The sequence below is a fragment of the Hirundo rustica genome, chromosome 24 (genome assembly GCF_015227805.2).
Source record: "Hirundo rustica isolate bHirRus1 chromosome 24, bHirRus1.pri.v3, whole genome shotgun sequence".
Lineage (NCBI taxonomy): Eukaryota > Metazoa > Chordata > Aves > Passeriformes > Hirundinidae > Hirundo > Hirundo rustica.
Genome location: NC_053473.1, coordinates 747,680 through 764,840, shown reverse-complemented (window position 1 = coordinate 764,840; position 17,161 = coordinate 747,680). Strand labels below are relative to the sequence as shown.

Here is a 17,161-nt window from a genome sequence, read left to right as displayed (position 1 = left end):
CATTCCAACCCTGGATCCAGCATCTTGAATAAGCACTCCTAAGGCCTGTCCTACCCATCCTGGGTAATAAATGCTCGACAGATGTAGCCAGGAGCAGTTGTTCCCAGACTCTGGGCAGCAGGAGCAGGGAAGTCTTGCTGCTCTGGGAACAGGTGGTTCAGCACATGGAGGTTATTTATTTCCAGAGCTGCCTTGCATCGTCCTGTGGCATCTCAGCCCTGCCGAGGGCTGGCACGGGCAGGGAACAGGGCTGGGCTGGGCCTGGGGCTCTGAGCTGCTGCAGGATGCCCAGGGATGGGGCTGGTGGGTGCAGATCTCACAGTGCAGTGCTGGATGAAGGTCAGATGAGGTGAGATGATGAGCAAAGTCCTCCTGAGCACAGCTGGGAGGAAGACAGATGAGCTGGGAAGGTGAAAAGCTGTTTCTGGAGGAGTTTTAGCCCTAAACCCAGGGCTAAACCACAAAACCAGGCTGTAAATTATTCCTTGTATCTAACAGGGGTGAAATGCTCCTGCTGAGCCCAGGCTGCCACTTTTACAGCAGTTCTGCACTTGGAGGGCTGGGAGGGTTTGCTGGGGCCTTGTGCTGTGCCTGGTGCAGGGCTGTAAATCTGAGAGAAGGGATCATCCCCGAGCTAGGAACAGGAACCAAAACAAGCTGAACACTGCCATGGGGCGATTTTCCTGTCCCCTGAGCAAACACAGCCCCTGAGAGGGCTGGGCCAGGGGGGCTGAGTGCCCTGGATGTGGCTCCTGACAGAGTTATCGGTGTGACAGGGGGCTGTGTCCAATCTCCTGCTCCTGTTTGGGGCAAGCTGTGATCCAGGGGCAGGAGGGGGGAAGGCGCCTTATCTCTGCTGAGATAACGCTGTCACAACCTGACTGGGGACAGCTGGGAGCTCCAAGTGCTTTGGAGAGAGGCAGCATCTCTGTGTCCCTGTCCTGGTGCTGAGGGACAGGCTGTGCTGGCCCTTATCTCACTTCTAACCCTCGCTTTTTCCGATGCACCTCGAGCTCTGCCAGAGAAGCAGGGATGTCAGACACGGAGGAGGTCACCGAGGAGTACGAGCAGTAAGTGGGGTGGTTTGAACCCAGTTTCTTTCTCCCTGTTCCCACTTTCCCATGGCAGCATTGCTTGGAAGTGCTCTCATTGTTACCCCAGCACCCACCATGGACCCCCAGCCTGTGCCCCTCTGCCTTGGCAGTGCCTGACCCCAGCAGCGGGAATTTGTGTTGGGAGCTGCATCCACACCCACGGGCAGGACGAGGATGGTTCTTACATTAAGAATGCTGCAGTCTAAATCTGTGAGACAGAGATGGGAAAACCCGAGGCCACCAATCTGTTGCTGATGGGGTCCTGCTGCCACACCCAGAGTATCACCCTCCAAGGCCCAGATCTGAGAGCAGCTTCTGCTGCTGGAGGCTGCTGGGCCAGGAGACACATCCTGGAGGGATGGGGTTGGGGTTATAGGGGCGAGTTCAAACACAGCTCCCACTTCTCATCCACCAGCAGAAAGGGGACATGAATCCTCTGGTGTTCCAGTGCCACACCAGACTCATGTGTGTCACCACTCTGTCTCCCTGGGACAGGCTGTGCATCTCCTCCATGGTAAGGGAAGGACCTGGGGGCAAAAGTGGGATGTGAGATGCCCATTTCTGGGATTACAGGCAAAGGTCGCTCATCTTCTCGTGCTGCAAAATGTGTCAAAGTGCCAGTCCAGACCTTTAGCCCTGCTCCCCACAGCCTGCAGGGTGACCTGGGCCTTGTCCCTGTCCCCACTGCCACCACAGCAGCCACCCAGCAGCCCTGGCCCTGTGCTGTGAGAAAGGGGAGCCAGCCTTGAGGAAATCCCAAACTCACCTCAGCCTCACTGATGGGCCCCGTTCCAGCAACTCAGTGTGACTCTGTGAATTCCTGTTGTGCTTTGCAGGGAGCAGGAAGGTAAGAGGACATGGAGCACCTGCAACTGCCCTGAAGCCAAAAGCTGATCAAAGAAATTCCAATAACCTGAGGCTTCTTTTCCTTCTCTCTGGCCGTGCCCTGTGTGCTCTGTGAAGAGGAGTGCGTGGAAGAAGGTAGGAGTTGTACCTGCAAGGACCAAGAGCCAAATGCTGGGGCTTCAGTGATTTGCTGGAGGTGTGGGGATTGTCTCCTGGGCTGCAATGGGCAAATCACATCCAGGAAAGGCAGATGTGACCATGTCTGAGATGCCTGCCCTTGAAACATCAGTAGGAACAAAACCAGTCTGAATTTTCTCAGGATTTTTTGTCAGTGATCCTTTGACTCAAACCAGAGCTGGCAATGCTGGCCATGGGTGCTGGCAGAGGTGTGATCCCAGTATCCCAACAGGAGCTGGAGCCTCTGCCGAACGTGTGACAGTCTCATCCAAACTCAAACTTCCACCTGCCTCAGCCCAGCGGAGACACAACCCTGGGCCAGGAGCTGAGCTGGGCTGGGCTGAGCTGGGCTGAGCTGAGCTGGGCTGGGCTGGGCTGGGCTGAGCTGAGCTGAGCTGAGCTGAGCTGGGCTGAGCTGAGCTGGGCTGGGCTGGGCTGGGCTGAGCTGAGCTGGGCTGGGCTGGGCTGGGCTGGGCTGGGCTGAGCTGAGCTGAGCTGAGCTGAGCTGAGCTGGGCTGGGCTGGGCTGAGCTGGGCTGGGCTGAGCTGAGCCTCTGGCTGCTCCAGGGCACTGCCAGGCAAAACACCCTCAGAGTAAAAGCAAGAGGTGCAGGGGAAGCCTCTGCAGTGCTCGAGTCCTCATCTCATGCATGCCAAAACTCTGACACCCAACTAATCCCTGTGCTTATTCCTTCCCTCCTCCCTGGCTCAGAAGAGGAAGAATGGCTAGAGGAAGACGACGGTAGTTATTACACCTTTCATTATTTCCTCTCTCTGCTCTTGGGAAAAGTCGTGGGTCGATGTGTTCTGCCTTTCCCTGGCTGGGGAATGGTTTTCTTTCATTCTTCCACTTCTTTCTCTTCTTCCTGCGCTCCATCCATGCCCTGCTGTGCTGTGTGTCCATCCACTGTCCGCGCTTTGTTTCTTATATCTGCCAGCCATGGCTTGCTGTCTTTGCTGTCTGTCTTTGCTGTCCTCTTTTTCTTCCCTCCTGTCTGGCCGTGGCACGAGTGTCCCCAGGGCCTGCGGGCACCGCATCACTCCGGCTCCCGTGGAGGAATCCTGTGGGGACGCTGCTCCCTCCAGTGGAAAAAGGCTCCAGCAGTGTCACACATGAGATTGGGAAGGTGCCAGGGGCGCGTCCTCAGCCGCTCCTGGAGTTCACTGCCAGAGCAGAGCAATAGAAATTCCTCCTTCCTTCCTGGGGTGTGAGGGAATGGGAGCAGGAGAGGGAATGAGGGACAAGCCAGGAGGTGGCGATAAATCCTTCAATTTCGTTAATTTTGGGAGTTTTTGCCCTGAGCAGCTCCTGGGTAAGGCTAGGGAGGAGCGCTTTGCCTAGGGAGCCGCCGCTCCTTTCCTGCGGCTGCGGCTCCCGCGGGTCTCTCCGGGCTCTGCGCCGCAATGATCCCGAAGCAGGAGCTGCAGGGAGCTGCTGCCCTCACCCTGCCCGCTATTCCACAGGTCAGGAAGAGCAGGTAGAGGAGGCAGAGGAGGAGACCCAAGAGAGCAAGGCAGAAGGTGAGCGGGGGCTGTTCCGGGGAGCTCCCGTGCCTGGGCTGGGCTGGGCTCTGCTCCAGGGGATTCCAGCTGCGGGCTGGGATGCCCCAGCCTGGCTGTGACCCGGGAGCATCACACAGAGGGGCAGCTGTCCCCCAGGCCTGGTGTCCAGCAAGGGGATGTCAAACTGAGATGCCCTGCCCTGCTCTGTCTGGGCCCTACAAGCATGGAGACAATGGTGTTTGCTGTGTCCAGCCCTCTGAAATAATGCCAAAAATGGGCCAAGCCTGTTTCACCAGGGGTCCATTGCCTTCGGGGGGGGGTCTGGAGCTGGGATTGAGCTCGGATGTGTCTGATCATCAAAAGAGCGCTGGATTTCATGAGGTGGCTTTGGGGCATGTTGTGTGTGCTGTCACTGCTGCTGGGGCAGGCTCAGCCCCCAGCTGTGACCCCGAGTCAGGGTGCTGGGGCCCCTCTGTGCTGGGGGTGTGACTGCCCTCATCCAGGGGTGCTCACGTTCTCCCATTGCTTTTCAACAGAGCAAGAAGATGAAACTAAAGCAGCAGGAGAAGGTAAAGTGGGAGAAGAGGAGAGATGGGTTTGGTCATCCCAGTCCCCTGAGACACTGAGCCCTTGTAATGGGGTTTTGGCTGAATTTATTTGCTACCGGAGGGCTGATCTGTGGTAAATGGGGCAGAGCTGCCCTGGCCACATCCCCCAGCAGGACAGGGACAGCAGGAGGGATGGATTTCTGCTGCCTCGGGCAGAAATTCAGTCAAAATACAGCAGGAGAGGGAGGCACTGCTGCTTTTCTATCCTGAGCTCCTGCAAAACTTGTCCGCATTGCTCCCAGAGAGGACCTGAGGCTCTCCTGGCCACCCTGTGAGTGAGGGATGTCCCTCAAGGGCCTGCTCTCCCCCCGTTCATCCTGCAGGGGTGGAGCCGGGGTTTGCAGTGGGGACAGGCATGGGAAAGAGGGGGACAGCTGCCCCCACAGTGTCCCTGGGCAGGACTGTCCACGGGGACACAAAGCATCGTGTTTTCCACAGGTGGAGAGGGAGACCGGGAGCAGGAGCCCGGGGAAGGTGAAGTATCACCTTTGTTCCTTCTGCCTGGGTGGGGGGTACCAGGTGCTGCTCTGCTCAGCCAGCAGCGCCAGCTGTGCCTCGGGCACAATGTGTCCTCTGGCAGAGGGCTGGCACCTCACCGCGGGGGGATTGTCCCTGCTGCTGGGAGAGAGGGAGGGCTCGGCTCAGGGCGGGGGTTGGGTCAAAGGGTGACAGGAAACCCCTCGGTGACACTGACCTTGTCTTTCTGTCCTGCTCCTGGGACCTGCAGGTGAATCGAAGCCAAAACCCAAGTAAGTGTAGCAGCTCCCTGGGGCAAGGTCTGAGCTGTGCCAGGGCAGAGGCTCCGTGTGACAGTCTGGTCCATGAAGGGCAGGGCACAGGGAGCCTCCAGAGCATGGGAGCAGGGTGGGACTGGGACATGGAGAGAAGAAGGGAGAGGAACAGGCAGTGAAATATGGACCGTGAAGGGGACCCTGGGAATGAGGTCTTTAGGCACTTCTGAAGCATTTTGTATGTTCCTTGGGAGAAGCTCTGTGACCCTGCAGGTGGCAAAAATGTGTGTGTGTGTGTGTGAGCATCCCAGCCTGGGACACTGAGCCTAGGCTACGGCTGGCATGAGGTGCACACTTCCAGGAGTGCCAACATTCCAGGGCCTGAGCCCCAGGGAGCAGGATTGTGAACCATTGCCAGAAACATGGAGGGTACTCCTGGCCCCCTGGGATCTGCCCTCAGCCATCATCCCTTCATCCCTTTGTGCCCCTGCTGAGCATCTCCTGCCCTCCCTCAAGCCCCGCAGGATGAGAGGATCCAGCTGCCTGAGCCAGGTCACACCACAGCACACGGTGCCCTTTGGGGAGCTGCCAGCTCAGGGGGCCTGGCAAAGGGCCTGTGCCACATTGTCTGCAGCTTGCAGAGTTATTCCAGCCATGCAAGCACCTTGGAGTGTTTCCCAGGAATGCCGCAGGTCTTCCTCTGTGGCTGCCCAGCTGGCACCTCCAGCAGGATGCATTGCACTCCCCATCCTCCAACTGTGCCCACTCTGCATCCCTGGGGACTGTGGGGCTCAGGGGGGAGGGTGGAATGGGTGAAAGGCACGTGCTGTCCCAGATCTGCTGCAGCCCCAATGTGCTCCAGCTCACCTTCCATTGCAGGGTCTTCATGCCCAACCTGGTGCCTCCCAAGATCCCAGATGGTGAGAGACTGGATTTTGATGTAAGTTGTGCCCCAGCTCCCACGCCTGGGGGTGCTGCTCTCCCGCTGCTCCCCTCAGTGTCTGGCAGCTGCTGGAGCTCTGGCTGTTTGTGTCTGGTGCAGGACATTCACCGCAAGCGCATGGAGAAGGACCTGAACGAGCTGCAGGCCCTCATCGAAGCCCACTTTGAGAGCAGGAAGAAAGAGGAAGAGGAGCTCCTGTCCCTGAAGGACAGGATTGTATGTGTTCAGCCTTCTGCTCTCTGGCTCTACCCTGTCCCTGTGGGCACTCAGCGACTGTCCCTTTCCCACAGTCCTGGCAGTGCTGGGACATCCCTGACACTGCAGGACAGAGCCAGAGGGTTGAGCCACATTTTGTGCCCCAGTGCCTGTGAACCATAAAATTCCCTGAGCTGGGGGGGACCCACAAGGATCAGTTCCAATTCCTGGCCCTGCACAGACACCCCAACAATCCCACCCTGTGCAACCCTGAGAGCATTGTCCAAACACTCCTGGAGCTCCGGCAGCCTCGGGGCTGTGCCCATTCCCTGGGGAGCCTGGGCAGTGCCCAGCACCTCTGGGGGAAGAACCTTTCCCTGATACCCAGCCTAAATCCCCCCTGGCACAGCTCCAGCCCTTCCCTTCTGTCCCTGCTCACCGGGATGCCCCTGGTGTTGTGCTGTGGTACCTGATGCAGATGCACCTCTCCACGGGGTCACTGTCCTCAGGCTCCCTTGGAGCTCTCAAGTTTCTTGGGGTCAGGGATGTGTTCCTTGGAGCAGAGAGGATGCAGATTCCCTGCGGTGTCCATGCCAAGGTCCCTTCCCTGTGCAGGAGCAGCGGCGAGCGGAGCGGGCGGAGCAGCAGCGGATCCGCAGCGAGCGGGAGAAGGAGCGCCAGGCCCGCATGGCCGTGAGTGTCCTCTGGAAATGCAGCCTGGGGACGCTGGGGCCACGACCTGTGTGTCCATCCACCCGCTGCTCACCCGCTTCTGACCCCGGCAGGAAGAAAGAGCTCGCAAGGAGGAGGAGGAGGCGCGGAAGAGGGCGGAGGAGGAGGCACGGAAGAAGAAGGCATTCTCCAACATGCTGCACTTTGGGGGTTACATGCAGAAGGTGGGACCCTTCCAAAGGGGGCTGGGATGGAGCCGCTGCTGCTCCAGGGAAGGGCTCAGCCATGGGCTGACCTCATCCATGTGACACTGTGGGGTTTCTGGGCAGGAGAGGGCAGGGAACTGCTCTTGGGTCAGGGGTTACAGGGCCAAAGTGAGCTCAGCTCTGCTCTGCGGATGTGCAGCTCCAACCTTGCCTCAGGGCCAGGGATTGGGATGGTGACAAGGACACGGTGTCTTGTCCACTATTGTCAAAATGTCCCCACGGACCTTATGTGCTGTCAGGAGTCCCAAAAGCTGAGGGTGTTTGGTGCAGAACCGGGGATGGGGGAGAGCAAAGGCTGGGCAGACTTCCTTCTCTCCAGTGGACTGATGGTTTCCTCAGTCAGAGAAAAAGGGTGGAAAGAAGCAAACGGAGCGGGAAAAGAAGAAGAAGATCCTCAGTGAGCGACGGAAGCCCCTGAACATCGACCACCTCAGCGAGGACAAGCTGAGGTGAGCACAGGGAGGGATGGCCAGGGCAGGAGCCCTGTGCTGGGTCCCAGCTCCTGGGCAGGATCCCGGGCTGGACACGGCTCCCTGGAGCTTCCAGCGGAGGGGGATGGCACAGCTGGAGATGGGCGGTGACACCCTAGGGGGCACGGGCTCCAGGGCAGTGCAGGGCCACCACGGCCAGGCTGCGGCTGATGGCACCAGCCATGAGAGGGAGCCAGGGTCACACGGGTGGCACAGGCATGTCCTGAGGAGCCAGGGTCACACGGGTGGCACAGGCGTGTCCTGAGGAGCCAGGGTCACACGGGTGGCACAGGCGTGTCCTGAGGAGCCAGGGTCACACGGGTGGCACAGGTGTCCCCATATGCACTGACCTTCCCCGTGGCTCTTGTCCCTGGATTCACTGCCCAGATAACACTTCCCTGTCTGGGAGCCTCCAAACAGGGAACAGATGAGGGGTTGGCATCAGTGCCCCATCCCTGCACTGAGCTCCCTGGGAGCCACAGCCCTTCCCTGCACTGTCCCCAGCTGGCTCTTCCTGTAGGGACAAGGCCAAGGAGCTGTGGCAGAACATCCATGACCTGGAGGCTGAGAAATTTGACCTGCAGGAGAAGTTCAAGCGGCAGAAATACGAGGTGAGCCCCAGGGCCTCTGTGTATTGTCCACCCTTTGTGTTCCTGACTGCTCCTTTTGATGAGCTGGGGTGTGCAAGTGATCTCCCAGCTCCTGGGGACCTGGCACCACCACAGGGCAAACAGATCACAGGCCAGGCAGGATGGAGCTCTGAGCAACCTGGAACAGTGGAAGGTGTCCCTGCCTGTGGCAGAGGGTGGAATGAGATGGGCTTGAAGGTCCCTTCCAACCCCAACAATGCTGGGATTCTGGGATTCTAAAACCCACGGAAAAGCTGCTGGGGTAAAGGGAGCAGTGAAGCATCTTCACTCAGCCCTTGTCCCCAGCCTGGGGCATCTTTTCAGACTTCACTGTCCAAATGCAGCTTTTACTGACAGACCTCACCATCCACCTGCAGTTTTTTCTCGCCAGACCTCACCACTCACTATTTTTTCTTGCAGATCAATGTCCTTCGAAACCGCATCAGTGACCACCAGAAAGTGTAAGTGGCTGCACATCCCTCTTCCATCTCCTGTCCTTCCAGATCCAGCTCCCTGCTCCCCAGTTCCCCCCCATGGATCTCTCTTGCTGAACCATCTCCTCCCCTTCCCCCTCTTGCCTCTGGTCTTGCTGGTGCCCGGCGTTCCTGGCCCTGCAGGTCTGCCCCAGGGACCTCAGTCTCTGCCCCTCTGCTCCTGGCAAACCTCCATGGCCTCCCAGTGTCACCAGCATCCCACCCCCCAGAGACCTCAGCAGGGGATAGTCCCCAGCAAGACCCCACCTCTGCATGGGAGGCCTTGTGTCCTGTGGGGTCCTTACAGTCTCCAGCCACCCCATCCCTGCAGGGGCTCTACCCGGCATCTCAGGAAGCTGCTGGAGATCCCAGCTTGTCTAGTAGGGGAAGTGTGGGGTTTGTGCAAGTCCACAAGGCCAGAGGAACCTATTCCCATGTCCATGTTCCCTGCACATGACTGGGGAACCCTTTGGAGGAGGGTGGAGAGGGTGTTTAACCCCTACTCCCATGAGCACTGCAATGCTCTCACATCCCCATCCCACTTCCCCCTCATGTGCGAGGTGCTCAGCCCACCCCATGTGTCAGGGGCAGAGTCTCCCACTTGCTTACACCAACTCTCTCTTCTCTCCTGCCTCACCATGGCGTGACCCTGCAGCAAAGGGTGAGTACAGGCATTTCTGAGGGCTGTGTGTGTCTGTGCATGGTTGTGCGTGTCCCTGCACATGTGCTCTGTGTGTGTGTGTGTGTGTGCCCCTGCACATGTGCTCTGTGTCTGTGTGTGTGTCCCTGCACACTTGCTGTGTGTGTGTGTGTCTGTGTGTCCCTGCACATGTGCTCTGTGTGTGGGTGTGTGTCCCTGCACACTTGCTGTGTGTGTGTCTGTCTGTGTGTGTCTGTGTGTGCATGTCCCTGCACAGGTGCTGTGTGTGTGTGTGTGTGTGTGTCTGTGTCTGTGTGTGTGTGTCTGTGTCTGTGTGTCTGTGTCCCTGCACAGGGGCTGTGTGTGTGTCTGTGTGTGTGTCTGTGTGTGTGTGCATGTCCCTGCACAGGAGCTCTGTGTGTGTGTCTGTGTGTGTGTGTGTCTGTGTGTCTGTGTGTGTGTGCATGTCCCTGCACAGGTGCTCTGTCTGTGTCTGTGTGTGTGTGTGTCTGTGTGTCTGTGTGTCTGTGTGTCTGTGTGTGTGCATGTCCCTGCACAGGTGCTCTGTGTGTGTGTGTGTGTGTGTGTGTCTGTGTGTGTGCATGTCCTTGCACAGGTGCTCTGTGTGTGTGTGTGTGTGTCTGTGTGTGTGTGTCTGTGTGTCTGTGTGTCTGTGTGTGTGTGCATGTCCCTGCACAGGGGCTCTGTGTGTGTGTCTGTGTGTGTGTGTGCATGTCCCTGCACAGGGGCTCTGTGTGTGTGTCTGTGTGTGTGTGTGTGTGTGTCTGTGTGTCTGTGTGTGTGTGCATGTCCCTGCACAGGTGCTCTGTGTGTTCCTGTACCTGTCCTGTATGTGTCCCACTCCATGTGTGTTGCAGGGACACCGGGACCCCAGGGCAGCAGCCGGGCTCAGGGGTGAGACAATCCCAAGGACTGGCAGCCAGAACTCCCCGTGCTGCCCACCCAAACCTCCTCTGTGTTGCCCTGTGCCCAAGCAGTGCCCGCTCCCCCTGTGCTGGTTAAGGGGAGCGAGGGGCTGGGTCCTGAAGGATCCTGCAGCTGCTTTTATCCCTCTGCAGCCACAGATGCACCTTGTCAATTCTTCTTGGAGTCATTCCTGGGGGGGGAGGAGCATGGGAAGGAAAAGACGGATCCTTAGAATCTCCTGGCAGCTGCATGAGTTTGTTCCCAGAGAGTCCTAGGACACTTTGACTCAGGTCCCAAGATTTACCAGGGGCAAGTGAAGGTCATCTGCCCCCAGGGCAGTTTTCAACAGGAAAAGGCTGCAGGACCACTGACAGCATCCACCTCATCCTCCTTGTGTGGTTGCTGATGCCTTTTTGCACATGCTTTTCCTCTTCCCTTGCAGATCCAAGGGTGCCCGTGGGAAGACCATGGTGGGCAGCCGATGGAAGTAGAGGCTCAGGGGGAGAGGAGGCCGAGCCCCAGGAGCTGCAGTGGCTGCACAGAGCCCTGGCTGCAGGAATGGGGGCTCCAAGGGGCAGAGGCCTCACGAGGTTCCCATCTCCACCCCGCAGTGGTGTTGTGTCTGTAAATAAAGAGGTGGTGAGGGCGCATAGGTGTGGTCTCCATCCTGAGGCTCTGATCCCACAGGACACAGCACAGGCTCAGCACAGCTCGAGGAGTTGCCCACCTGCTCCTTGGGCTGTGAGAGGTCACAGCAACCACCCAGGAACACCCAAGTAACTGTCCTTGTGCCTCCCAGCATAATCTCAGCTACAGTCCTTGGCAGGTTTGGTGATAGAGCTCAGTGGTCTGAGCTGCTTTTCCTGCTGCACTTTGGGGCAGTTCTCATCATGGCCTCTTTTGTTCTTTTTTCTGCTTTTGCTGTACCAGAGCCCCACTTGATCCTCTCTGGTCACAGCTGGCCCTGTGGGACACCATGGACAGGGCTCTGCTTCCACCTCTTGGCTCATGGAATAGTCACTAACTCACCTTCTAGGCGATTTCCATTCCTATTTCCATCTCTTGCTAAAGGCTCTGACCAGCTGTTTGCCTCCTCTGCATGTTACTGACAGCATGCAATGAAGCCTTGAGATAAAGCTGCGTGGGGAGGCCGCTTCAGGGGCAGATCTCTTCCATCTGCCTGGGAATCTGCAGCACTCCACGTGCGCTGTCCCTGGGGACACATCCCCTGCAGACCCCCAGTGTTCCTGCTGGATCTGGATCTGGATCTGGACTGGCCATCAGCTCAAGGCACCAGCAGTCCTGGAGGGATTTTATGCTGCCCTGTTACGTTATGGCAGCTTGTCCCATGCTTTGATAAACAGCATCCGAGAAGCCTTTCCCAGAGCAGTGGGGACGGGAGGATGCACAGGGTGGTGAATTTTGTCCCTTGGCAAGATGTTTTATGTCCCCCTTGCTGGGGCTGCCTGTCCTCCCTGTCCCTTGCCCGGTGATGTGGGGTGTTCTGCAGGTTTCTCCCATGTGCTCCTGTTGGATGAGGATTTATTTTCCCTGCTTCAACACACACCACCAAGTTTTGGGGAGCAAGGCTCTGGGAAGCTCAGAATCAGTGAGGCACAGGTGGAGGACAACCAGCTCCCCTCAAAACCGAGGTGTGGAGGGCAAAGGGGAGAGCTGGGGAGGGTGGCAGTGCTGGGACATGAAACATCCAGAGGGTGGCCGAGTGATGGTCCAGCAAGTGACATTTCCAGCCTGCCTGATGCACAGCGACAGGAGATGGGAGCGCTCGAGACAGTCAGCTGCATCTGCCTTGGAAGAAATATTCCCTTTGCAGTCTCCGAAGGTCCATTCTCCCATCTTTTCCGGCAGGCGGAGGCAGGGCCGTGCCGGTGCCCGGCGCCGCACGTCCCTGGGGCTGGCAGCGCCCAGGGCGGGGGTACCCGGGCACTCCCTGCTTCCCACAGCGCTGCTTGTCCCGGCAGCTCCCGGCCCCGCTCCAGCCCCAATCCCTGCGCAGGGCCCAAACCCGCCCGGCACCTCCCTCCGTGCGCCCGCTGCGCGCTGGCACCGCCGGGCACCGCGGCTGAGTCAGCGCCCGGCCCGAGCCTGGCACATCCCAGCCCGGGCATTCCCACTCCCAGGGCGCTGCTACCGTGCTCGGGAAAGGCAGAGAGGGAGCAGGACGCTGCGATTCTCCGGGACACGACAGAGCAGCCCCGGGTGTTCGCTGGGGTCCCCCGGGGTGCCGGAAGCATCCCGGGTGTTGCGCTGGCTGCGGGATGGTTGCGGGGTTCGGAAAGTTGTGCCGAGGTTGGCTGGAGCATGGCACGGGTTGGAGCATGGCATCTCTTAATCTCTGCACTCTGTGAGCAGCGACGGGAGCCCAGGGGAGGGTCAGGTTGGATATCAAGGAAAGGTTTTTTCCTCAGAGGGTGCTGGGCACTGCCCAGGCTCCTCAGGGAATGGGCACGGCCCCGAGGCTGCCAGAGTTCCAGGAGTGTTTGGAACATTCCCAGGGATCCACAGGGTGGGATTGTTGGGGTGTCTGTGCAGGGCCAGGGGTGGGACTGGATGATCCCTGCGGATCCCTCCCAGCTCAGGACATCCAAGACTCTGTGGTGTGCAGCTGTCCCCACCTGCCGATGGAGCACGTGGTGTGAATGGACGAGTGTGGCATAGCACAACAGAGCAAGGCTGAGCCCAGCGTGAGGGATCCCAGAAGCAGCTTTGCGAGGGTCCTACAGGGTGTTCACAGCCTTGAAATGCTTTATTGTGAAGATCTGAGCAACCTGGTCTGTGAAGCCACAGCAGGGGGTGGAACAGGATGAGCTCTAAGATCCCTTCCAAAGCAATCCATTCAGTGATCCGGTGATTCCGTGTTTGGTTTGCAGTGCCCTGGTGTCCTCCAGCTCTGCTGTGTGGTCTCGCTGTCCCCGTGGACAGCAGCACCTCTGGCTGCCCGACAAAGGCACTGCCTCTGTGAGGGGCAGGAAGCTCTGCCCTTCCCTAGCAGGGCACCTTCCTGGGAGCTGCGAGGTGAAACATTCCCTGCCAGGCTGCAGAGGAGCAGCATCTCTGCCACAGGACGTGGACACAGGGTCACAGAATTCCCTGCATTGGAAGGGACCCACAAGGATCATTGAGCCCAGGTCCAGCTCCATCCTGTGATCCTTTGAGGATCTTTGTGCAGCACCTCTCTGGGGCACAGCTCATGGGAACAGTGGCTGCTAGAGGAGTTCTGGGGTCTCAGCCTGAGCGCTAGGATCAGGCTTTGTCCCATGGAGTCCCTTGGCTCCTCAGTGGAGATGCTGGCAGGAGCTGCAGTGTGCCGTGTGCTGGTGGCTGCGGTGCAGGGCTCGTGTGGCACAGGAGGGCTGTGCCCTCCCCAGGGTGGTGCCAATGTCCTGGCAGGAGTTCAAAGCTTCAGAGGCTGCTGCCAGCCCAGCGTCCAAATCCTCCTCCAGCAGTGTCCAGCAGAGCTGTCCCAGCCTGCAGCAGACTTGTGCCAGGGCTCACAAACCTGCAGCTCGTGGTCTGTCAATGCATTCCTACATCAGGGTGCTTCCCAGGGTCCCACTGCCCCATGGGGTGGGATGGATGTGAGGGAGGATGCATTTGGTACTGAGAAGGTGCTGATAAATGCTGGGGTGATGTTTTGGGCTCTGCATGTGCTAAAGCAGTGCTGGGAGCAAGGAAGCCTGGTGCTCTCTGCCTGCTCGAGACCCAGAGCAAAGGCACAGTGAAATATTGCAGAGCCTGGTGCTGCCATTGCATCCCACACAGGAACTGCCTGCTCCAGGCTTTGGCCAGCTCCCATTAGCTCCCAGCTCTGGGCAGCACAGGAGATGCTGGGATTGCTTTCCTGGGGCCATGTGCCCAATGCATGTCCCAAGGAACCAGGGTCAGACAAGTGCCCACAGCATTATGGGCCAGGATGGGGCCAGGACCCTGTGGGACAATGGAGCAAGAGTTCTTGAGGCTGGAATTGTGACAGGACCCCAGGGTCTCACCACATGGGATGTGGGGCCTCGCGCTGAGGACATCACTTGGGGCACAAGAGTGAGGGATCCCGTCACCCCCAGCTCAGAGATGGCAGATGGTGGAATGGTGAAGGTTGGAAGGGGCCAAGGGAGATTTGGTAGGATGGAGCTGTGTCAGGAGAGATTTAGGCTGGATATCAGGGAAAGGTTCATCCCCCAGAGGTGCTGGGCACTGCCCAGGCTCCCCAGGGAATGGGCACAGCCCCAAGGCTGCCAGAGCTCCAGGAGTGTTTGGACACTGCTCTCAGGGATGTGCAGGGTGGAATTGTTGGGGTGCAGGACCAGGGGTTGGACCCTGGATCAGTTATCCCTGTGCATCCCTTCCATGATTCTGTGGTTCTGTGACCCAGTCCCACCTCCCTGCTCAAGCAGAGAGATGTTGAGGAATTCTTTCCCCCTCAGGCACATCATGGGTGGGGGGCTGCTCTGCTTCTCCTGGGGAGCCCATCAGCCCCATTCCTGGTGCTGAATGGGGAACCTGGGTCCTGTGGGGCTGGAGAGGAGAAGAGCACTGGAGGATAACACACCCTGACTCCAGTGCCCATGTGCATTGGGGCTGGCACAGTCCCCACTGCCCAGGTCTGGGTTTTGATGCCATCCAGGGTGTGCAGGGCAGCATGGGGCAGGTGGCACTGAACACAGTCTCTGTGGGCAGCTGGCAATGCTCATCCTTTGGAGTGTCCTGTGGAATTCACAGCTTCCAGCACCTGTGAATTTATGTTCAGGGTGCCCGTGGTGCCCTGATCCGCAGTGCCGCTGTCCCCACATGAGCAGTGGGTGCCCAGCCTCCAGCTCGAGCCAAGGCCAAATGACAGCCAAAAACTGCAGAAAAGGGAGAAGTACAACCTCGGATTTCTTGCAGGTCAGGTCCAACAACCAGCTGTAGATTAAAAGAGAGAAGAAGGTCATAAATGCTGAACTTTGCAACACCTTCCAGACACAGAGGCCTCACGGTGAGACCCCCAGGTCCTGGTGTTGCTGTGCTGTGGCCTCCTCACGCAGACCCTGCAGGGCAGTTCTGTTTGTTCCTACAAACATCTGACGTTTGCAAGTTTCTCATGATTGTTTTTAAATGCCTTATAAAATTTCCAGTTTCATTGAGTGTTAGCCCTGTAAATCACTGCCCGTAGCAGCTCATTCGCAGGTCTCCGTTAATGGCCTTTAATTGCTTAAAGTCACCCATGGTTTCTGCTGATTCCACAGATGTGTTAAGTCACAAATGAAGCCTTTAATGCACCCCAAGCACGGCTTGGGTTTGGCACTGACACAATGCCCCGTGTCCGTAAAGCCAACCCCGCTGACGCAGCAGGGAGCGATGCTCTGGAATGGAAGGAAGAGGCTTTGGCTGCTGTCTGGAACCAGCATTTTACTGGCACTTGGTGGAAGGAAAATGGGCTTCCTGGTGATTTGTGAATCACTGCCTTTGCATGTGCTCTCATGCCTTGGTTTCAGTGCGGGGCCTGGGTGTAAACTCTGCTCCCCAGCACAAGGCAGCGGCCCCTGGCAGGAACACTGAGGGGTTGAGCCCTGCCTGGAGCTGGGACCCCCCCCTTTGCCCTGCACAGGATCCCTGGGGTCCCTGACAGCTGAAGGTGGTGCTGCCCTGTGGGCCTGACCTGGTGCTGAGCCCCAAGGTGATCCCTGCTGTGGTGGCTGTGGCAGGCACAGGCGAGGGATGGCACAGGGACATTTGGAGCACTGTGGGGAATTGGTCCTGCTCTGCCCAGCTCTCAACCCAGCCCCCCTCCCAAAGGCACGTGGAGATGGGATTCACCCCATGGATCTGGGACTCACCCCGTGGGGATGGGACTCACCCCGTGGATCTGGGACTCACCCCTTGCATCTGGGACTCACCCCATGGATCTGGGACTCACCCCGTGGATCTGGGACTCACCCCTTGCATCTGGGACTCACCCCGTGGATCTGGGACTCACCCCGTGGAGATGGGACTCACCCCTTGGATCTGGGACTCACCCCATGGATCTGGGACTCACCCCGTGGATGTGGGACTCCCCCTGGCTGAGCAGCTCATGAGACTCTGCAGGAGCAGTGAGTGTGAGACAGGAGCCTGTGGCAGTGTCCCCCAGGTGTCACCTCTGGCAACCCCTCGGTGACAGGTCTCAGAGCCCAGCTTTGCAGTTCTGAGGCCACGGATCTTCAGGACATCGCTGCTGCTCTCTGCGGACACCTCCTGCTCTGGGCTGCCCTGCACGCACACACACACACACACACACACACGTGTGCAGCCCCAGGTGTGCACACACAGACACAGACACAGACACAGACACAGACACAGACACAGACACAGACACAGACACACACACACACACACACACACGTGTGCAGTCCCAGGTGCACACACACACACACACACACACACACACACGTGTGCAGTCCCAGGTGCACACACACACACACACACACACGTGTGCAGTCCCAGGTGCACACACACACACACACACGTGTGCAGCCCCAGGTACACACACACACACACACACACATGCACAGACACACACACGTGTGCAGCCCCAGGTGCGCGCACACACACACACACACACAGACACACGTGTGCAGTCCCAGGTGTACACACACACACACACACACGCACACACACGTGTGCACGCCCAGGTGCACACACACACACACACACACACACACGTGTGCAGTCCCAGGTGCACACACACACACACACACAAACACACACACACACGTGTGCAGTCCCAGGTGCACACACACACACACACACACACACGTGTGCAGTCCCAGGTGCACACACACACACACACACACACGTGTGCAGTCCCAGGTGCACACACACACACACACACGTGTGCAGTCCCAGGTGCACACACACACACACACAAACACACACACACACGTGTGCAGTCCCAGGTGCACACACACACACACACACGTGTGCAGTCCCAGGTGCACACACACACACACAC

General features: G+C 58.5%; 1 protein-coding gene across 1 annotated transcript; it reads left to right on the top strand.

The window, feature by feature from the left end:
* The first annotated feature begins 994 nt into the window (after positions 1-994).
* Positions 995-9,286, top strand: TNNT2 (troponin T2, cardiac type). Its single transcript, XM_058423514.1, has 15 exons — positions 995-1,070; positions 1,931-1,941; positions 2,058-2,075; positions 3,581-3,637; positions 4,156-4,188; positions 4,666-4,701; positions 4,955-4,976; positions 5,838-5,898; positions 6,001-6,117; positions 6,712-6,789; positions 6,882-6,992; positions 7,374-7,483; positions 8,025-8,115; positions 8,554-8,594; positions 9,262-9,286. The coding sequence occupies exons 1-15, from the start codon at positions 1,033-1,035 to the stop codon at positions 9,269-9,271; spliced, it is 834 nt and encodes a 277-aa protein (XP_058279497.1). The 5' UTR covers positions 995-1,032; the 3' UTR covers positions 9,272-9,286.
* Positions 9,287-17,161: the final 7,875 nt, after the last annotated feature.